At 40.3% G+C, this 8,134-nt stretch overlaps 1 protein-coding gene across 1 annotated transcript in view; it reads left to right on the forward strand.

Annotated features, from left to right (window-relative positions):
- Positions 1-8,134, forward strand: part of TAF1 (TATA-box binding protein associated factor 1) — a 77,187-nt gene that overhangs the window by 57,691 nt on the left and 11,362 nt on the right. The window contains exon 34 of the mRNA XM_077763290.1: positions 7,898-7,965. Within this exon, the coding sequence (XP_077619416.1) occupies positions 7,898-7,965 (68 nt within the window). The remainder of the gene's footprint in view (positions 1-7,897; positions 7,966-8,134) is intronic.

Genomic DNA, 8,134 nt, shown 5'->3' on the forward strand with positions numbered 1-8,134 from the left:
AGTATTTCTATAGGAAATTTTAATATAGTTTCTAAAATTGTGTTCTAAAAAGCTGTACCTCTTTAAAGTGGAAAACAATAGGAGAATGCCTGTTTCCCTACAACCTCTACAACATTGGAATTATCAGTGTTTAAAAATCTTTGCCAATGAAATTATTTCTATAAATTCAAGTATATAACTGAAATGAAATTTTTCCATCTTAAAAAATTACATGCTCATTAAAAAAAAATCAAACCATACAGAATTATATAAAATGGAAAGGAAAAATCTTCCCATCCTGTTCTGTAGAGTGGCCACTGTCAGGTGTGATGTGAAGCATCCTGGACCTTTTTCTATACATACCATATACTTTCTTGACAAAAGAAATCACATATTTACTTTCTGCTCTACAGTTTTTTCACTTGATAATGTGTAATAGACAATTTTTCATTCACGTAAGCTTGTGATCTTGTTTAAGTAAAATCTGTTCGTATGTGACTCAAGAAAAAAGAGCTAGGGGCACCTGGATGGCTCAGTCGGTTAAGTGTCTGACTTCGGCTCAGATCATGATCTCACAGCTCGTGGGTTCAAAGCCCTGTGCCAGGCTCTGTGCTGACATCTGAGATAGAGCCTGGAGCCTGCTTCAGATTCTGTGTCTCCCTCTCTCTCTGCCCCTCCCCAACTTGTGCTTTGTCTGTCTGTCTCTCTCTCTCTCTCTATCAAAAATAAGTATTTAAAAAAAATTTAATATCATTTGAGAAAATAAAGATTATTACAAAGGAGACACAAGAAAAAACAGGCTTTCTTTCAGCCCTGGAGTTTCTGTAATGTATTTTCAAGGTACCTCTGGTGCCAGGGGAAACCAAATAAGACCCGACCATGAGGGATACAACTCAGTGTTCACTTCCTCCATGTTTATTCTTAATAAGCTATCGTAGTTGGTATCATGCAGAGTTGGGCCAAGAGTACAGAAAGAAAAATGGCCACAGGTAGACCTAAATCTAGTAAGTGACTACTGTAAGCTTTGTGTAGGCAAGAACCCTGTCTGTCTTATATCCTTGGTGCTTTGGGTAATGTTTTGCACATAGTAGGCACTCAGTAAATATCTGTTGAGTGAACTCATGGCCAGAGGTGGAGCTGCAGTACCAGGAGAGAGTGGAGAGTGGTGCTATAGAAACCATGGGGTTAGAGTTTTAAGGAAGAAGTATCAGTTGCAAACACAACAGAGGGCTTCCAAGGTCAAGAATGAAAAATGGTCACCAGATTTGGCAGTGAGCATATCACTGTTGACTCGAAGAGAACAATTTTCACGAAGTGTTGCTTAACACTGCTTCATCCTCTGACACATTGCGACTTTCTCTACAGTCCTTAGTATGCTTTCTACATTATTGAAATTGTGAGTCTTTGTATGATTTTCATGAGGCCATAAAAGGCATCAGGGGCGAGGACCTGTCTTTTTTTGTTTATTTGTTAGGTTTTTTAATTTTTATCTTTGTATCACCAGAGCGTGGCACTGTACTTGGCTTAAAAAGGAAGAGTTAAGGCCTATTATGAATTTTACTCTACAGGAAAAGGTGTTTTGAAGTCGCTATGTGGTTATTTTTCCAATGGCTGTAGAGATATCAGGTGACTGTTTAGCCAAGGCTGTGTTATATGTATTTAAAACAATTTTTAAAAATTTTTGTTTATTTGAGAGTGTGCACGCAAGAGAGCACACACGAGTGGGGGAGGGGCAGAGAGAGGGGGAGACACAGAATCTGAAGCAGGCTCCAGGCACCGAGCCCAATGGAGGGCTCGAACTTGGGAACGGTGAGATCGTGACCTGAGCTGAAGTCAGACACTTAACCGACTGAGCCACCCTAGAGCCATGTTTGTTTTTAGGTTGCTGAATGGATTAGTGGTTCATTTGGGAAAGAAGGAAGCATTTTCAGGTTCTTTAGGGCCTTTCATCAGATAGGTCCTGAATGTAAATCCTACCCTTGTCCAGTGAGATTTATTACCCCAGTTTCCCTCTGGATAGTTTCTAGCTTCTTGAGTTTCTGGTCCAGATTCCGAGTGAGGTTCTGTTACTCTACTTTGAGAGATCAGACCTCTTATCTTGGAAACTAAACATCTTAATTTGCATTTGATCCACATTCTACGTAATGTAAAGAGCCTAGCTACAGTCTGAAAGATTAGATTTTCTTCTCTTCTTACCTTTTCTGGACAAAGTTTGAGATAAATATCTAAGAATTGAGAGAGTCCAAGCTCAATGACTTTGGGTTCTGGGGACTATTGCATAGTTTCTTTAGGAATTAGCTGTATGGATTTCTTCTGTTTTTTGTGTTTTTAAATCTGGCACTGAATTTTTTTTTAAAGGAGCTTTCTACTGCTACTGGGGTTTGATTTGATTTTTTAATTTTAATGATTCACATTGGAACACATGCATATCCCCCTGCACTGTTCACTGTCAAGATGATACATTATGCTTATTTTGGCGGACTACTACTTTTCTTAGGAGGAAGGTTATTTTGGGGATCAGCAGAAAGATTGTCAGAGGATATGTGAGCTTCTTGAAAGTGATCACAAGTGTCCTTTTGTCCTTGGTTGAGCAGGACTGCTCACCAACTTGACTGGTATTTTCACTGAAACCTTTCAGGCAGCCATAATACTTGTTTTCCCTCTCTTACCAGAACCGTGAAGCTTGCAACTGTCTTCTCACATCTTTTCAGAGCTCAATTCCCTTAGAAATGACAAAAAGAATTTTCCTGATTTGGGTGGGAAATCAGCTTTCCAAAGCTGTCATTGGAATTACCACTACTTAAGGACATTTGGATTTGAATTCCATATGACTCTATAGGTTACTGCCGATCCTTATTTGGAATAAGGGCAAGTATAGATATATTTCCTTGGCAAGACATTTGCAATTGCATTGCTCTGATTTAAGAAGAAGAGAGAAAAGCAAAGTATATTTGGAAAAACATTTCTTTTTGTAAATGGGTAGCTAATTCTCCTGTGGGGCACAGTGATAATTCATAGATGGACTTATCTTTCATACATTTTTGTGCTGTTCTGGAAATTACTCATTAAGAAGTTAGTTCTGGTTTTCTGTGTTGTGACCCTTTGGCGACTAGGAAATTGAATTCACTTTCTACTTCTTTTCCCCCTACAATAGCTCCAACACCTTTATTATTCCCACAATAAAGTCTCTTTGCTGGACTCCTCTTTTCTTCCTAAACTGTGAAGCCTACTTTAGAGTAAACTCCTGATTGCTGCAGAATGGAGAGCATTATTTTTAGCTTTATGGAAGCGGTATGGTTATGGACCCCTTTCAGAGTCTGATGAAAAACCATGGATCTTCCACCCAGAAAACTGTATATTACACGTAGAATTTTGTTTAGTCTCAGTACATTCATGGATCTCTTTATCTCATTACCACCCCATTCAAGAATTCCTGGGATAAGAAAACCTCTGGGTATCTTATGCTTTTGGGGTGGGTGTGCATTTATTTATTTATTGAGGTGTCTTTCTTGACATACAATGTTGTATTAATTTTGTATGTACAACATAGGGATTCGNGATCATTCCGTATTTTTTCAGGAGTTATATTAGTTTCTGGTGTACCACATAATGATTCAACAGTTCTGTACATTATGCATAGCTTACCACAATAGATGTGGTTACCATCTGTCAGCATACAATGTGATTACAGTATTATTGACTATATTATATATATATGCTATAGTTTTCATCTCTGAGACTTACTTATTTTAGAGCTGCAAGTTTATACCTCTTAATCCCCATCACCTATGTCACCCATGCTCCCACCCACCTTCCCTCTGGCAACCACCAGTTCATTCTGTGTATTTAAGAGGCTGTTTGGTTTTTGTTTGCTTCTTCATTTGTTTTGTTCTTTTCGATTCAACATGTAAGTGAAATCACATGGCATTTATCTTTCTCTGTCTGACTTAGCATTATACCCTCTAGGTCCCTCCGTGTTGTTGCAAATGGCAAGATTTCATTCTTTTTAATGGCTGAGTCATATTGCATTGTGTGTGTGTGTGTGTGTGTGTGTGTGTGTGTGTGTGTNGGCTTGAACCCACGAACTGTGAGATCATGACCTGAGTCGAAGTCGGATGCTCAACTGACTGAACCACCCAGGCGCCCCAAATCCAGTCATCTCTTGATGACGCTTGCATTGCTTCCATATCTTGGCTACTGTAAATAATGGTGCAAGAAACACAAGGGTGTGTGTATCTTTTCAAAGGAGTGTTTTCCTTTGGGCAAATTAGATATTTTATCCTTTTTTGGTCGTGTTAACAATGGTTTGCCAACTCTACCACCATCTTTTATCAAAAATACTTCAGAGCTGTTTTGCGTTTAGTAGAGTAATAGAGTTAAATAGCTGAGCTCCTTGTCGTGCTTGAGAATACAGACTGTTAAAAACTGAGAAGACACACAAACAGCTAGTAATCCAAACACATGGACAAGGAGAGGTATATCAGCTATGTAAATAAGCGCGTGTGTGTTTTTATATATTTTGGGGTTATTATTAGCAGGTATTTCTGTAGAGTTGTATGCTGCAAAGAAAATGGGGAAGGAAGAGGTCCCATCTTCAAAACGGTTAAGAGAGAAAATCGTGCAAATGTACAAAACTAACTTTTCCTGTATTTAAAAAACATTTTTAGGGGCGCCTGGGTGGCTTAGTCGGTTGGGCGTCCGACTTTCGCTTAGGTCATGATCTCGCGGTTCGTGGGTTCGAGCCCCGCGTCGGGCTCTGGGCTGACTGCCGGCTCAGAGCCTGGAGCCTGTTTCAGTCTGTGACTCCCTCTCTCTCTGACCCTCCCCTGCTCACGCTGTCTCTCTCTCTCTCTCCTAGAAATAAGTAAAACATTTAAAAAAAAAATTTTAATGTTTATTTTTGAGAGAGAGAGAGACAGGGAGACACAGAATCCGAAGCAGGCTCCAGGCCCTGAGCTGTTAGGACAGAGCCCAACGTGGGGCCCCAACTCAGCAAACCACGAGATCATGACATGAGCCCAAGTTGGATGCTTAACCAACTGAGCCACCCAGGTGCCTCAAATTTTTGCTGTATTTTAAAGAAGAGCATTGAGATGTTAAAGGTTTAAATTTCAAAACTGAAGTCGTGTAAGGCCTACATTCTCCACGTATGCGCTGGAATTGTAATCTCAAAGCACGCCCCATAGGTAGCATTGTCAGCGTACAGTAAGCAGTTCTTGTTGCATTGGCTTGGAGAAGGAGGCCTGCGGCCTGTATGCAGCCTGTTTACTCGAGCATCCTGTATTGCTATCAACAAGAGCAAGCTTATCTGAGAACTTTTGCAGTCTGTCTCCCTCAGTATTTTGAGGACCAGGCTATACTGGTGGCCCTAGGAGATTAGAGCTTGGGAAACTTGAGCTGTGGGCTTATCACTCAAACTGTCCTTGATGGTGAGCCAGCTCTGGCTGGCTGTGTGTGTGTCCTAAATATCTTGATGGAGGACTTTGTTTTCTTTCTAGTTTATTTTTGTTTGGCACAGTCAGCTTGTGTAAGGATACAACTTTGAAAGAATACATGGCCTATCTGAGGTTTTAACTGAAAGAGACTTCTTTGTTCATGTAATAGCTTATAATAATCAGAGTAGGTGTGGCATGAAAGTTGCACATATATACACGTGGTGTAATTTTTAGCCTTTGCATCCTAATAAATACTAGGTTTTTTCAGGGATTACCTCCCCTGTGAAGCCTTTCCTAATTCCTTTTCCCCTCTCACTTCCTGGAATTGGCCACTTCCTCCTCTGTGCCTCTGTATGAATTTTTTCACTTCATTCTATTGCCCTATTTGTTTATATTCTGTCTCACTGTAATAGACCTTAAGTATATGGTCTGCATTGTCCTCATTTGTGTCTGGCACATAGAAAGTATTCAAAAATATTTTAAGAATGGGGATGCCTGGGCGGCTCAGTCGGTTAAATGTCCGACTTCGGCTCAGGTCATGATCTTGCGGTCTGTGAGTTCAAGCCCCGCCTCAGGCTCTGTGCTGACAGCTCAGAGCCTGGAGCCTGTTTCGGATTCTGTGCCTCCCTCTCTCTCTGCCCCACACCAGCTCATGCTCTGTCTCTGTCTCTCAAAAATGAATAAATGTTAACAGAAGTTTTTTAAATAAAAAAGTGTCTTAAGAGTGAACGAATGGGTAAATGAACAGTGTATTAGAGGATATTAAAGTTAAGGATTAAAGACTCAGATGCCTTCAAGGGTCCAGGCATAAATGAGTTCAGCAGACCTGGGCCAGTAACCTGCAGAACACACCCCTTATCTAAAAAGGGCAGCTGCTCCCCAGCCCCAGCCCATTGGTGCTTTGCAGGAATGAGGACTCTGTGTGGCCACATCTTTTAACTTTTTAGGAGGAGCCAGACATTTGGGCTTATATATGAAATTTCTCCATCATAAAACGTTGTCAACTAAGTACAATTTTGAAACTTTTTATTGAGGTATAACTTACAGACAAAAAAGTATTTATGTTATAGGTGTATAGCTCAGTCTGTCTTCACAAACTGAAATGATTTTTTATGTGGGCTAAACAAAACTGGATTGACTTGCAAGCCACCAGTCTGCAACTTGTGACAAAGGCCATTTGGGGAACTGTATAGTCTACTTAAAAATCACCAAATTGGGAGGTGCACCTGAGTGGCTCAGTCTGACTCTTGATTTCAGCTCAGGTTATGATCTCACAGTTCATGGGTTCGAGCCCTGTGTTGGACTCCTTGCTGACAGTGCAGAGTCTACTTAGGATTCTCCCTCTCTGTTCCTCCCCCACTTTCTCATTCACTCTCTCAAAATACATAAAATCAACTTAAAAAAAAAAGAATCACCAAATTGGTAAAAGTGTCTCAAAGCAATGTGTGGACTTTATTTGCATTATGATTCAAAGAAATCAAATGTAAAAGAACTTTTATGAAACAATTGGGGAATTTAAATATTGACTGGCTACTTAATAATATTAAAGAATTATTGTGAATTATTTTAGATGTAATATAGTTGGTTTGTTTTTTTATATATAAATATAGATTCAATTTTTAGAGCAGTTTAGAGAAAAATTGAGTGGGAGATAGAGTTCCCATATAGCCTCTACCTCCACACATGCAGAGTCTCTCCCATCACCAACATCCCTACCAAAGTGGCACATTTGTTACATTTGCTCAACCTCTATCAATACATTATAATCACCCAAAGCCCATAGTTTACATTAGGGTTCATTCTAGGTGTACATTCTGTGAGTTTGGACAAATGTATAATGATACATATCTACCGTTATAATATATGTAGTATATTTTAGAAGAGTCCTCAAAAGGGCACCTGGGTGGCTCAGTTGGTTAAGCACCTGACTCTTGATTTTGGCTCAGGTCAGGTCATGATTTCAGAGTCCTGTGATCGAGCCCCACCTCTGGCTCTGTGCTGCACGTGGAGAGCCTGCCTGAGATTCTTTCTCTCTCATTCTCCCCCTGCCCCTCTCCCTCATGTACATTTTCTCACTCCCTAGATAGATAGACCTTTAAAAAAAAAAGAAGAAGAAGAAGAAGAGTCCTCAAAGATGCATACTAAAACAACTTGTGGATGAAATAAATGAACTGATACTGGAATTTGCTTCAGAATAATTTGGGAGCAGCGTAAAAGTTGAGGTTTAAATGAAACAGGATTGACCTTGTGTTGGTAGTCATGGAAGATGGGTAATGGATACATGCAAGTTCATCATGTTAGTGTCTCCATTTTGGTGTGGGTTTGACATTTTCCACCTCCAAAATTAGAGTAAGATTCCAAGTTAAAGCTGAAACGTGATTTCTTGGATCTAGAGTACCGTGGGACACTACTGCCGGTGCCAGAAGTAAATTTCGGGAACTGAAGTCTACAAAGGTCATGGCGTTTTCTTCTTTCTTTTGTAGGGCCCGAAAGTCAGTATACTAAGACTGCCCAGGAAATTGTGAATGTCTGTTACCAGACACTGACTGAGGTAGGTGGTAAGGAGGGGATCCACTTAGGATGTAGCATCCTGGAATCTCTTTGTTCCCTCAGGCGAGGAGGCCTTCCCTGCCTATCTGATTTTTAGATGTAACCTCCCGCCCCCCACCCTCACCCCACATCCCTCATTTCCTGTCCTGCTTTATTTTCCTGCCTAGCAC

Source organism: Crocuta crocuta, unplaced genomic scaffold (assembly GCF_008692635.1).
Source record: "Crocuta crocuta isolate KB4526 unplaced genomic scaffold, BGI_CrCroc_1.0 scaffold440, whole genome shotgun sequence".
Lineage (NCBI taxonomy): Eukaryota > Metazoa > Chordata > Mammalia > Carnivora > Hyaenidae > Crocuta > Crocuta crocuta.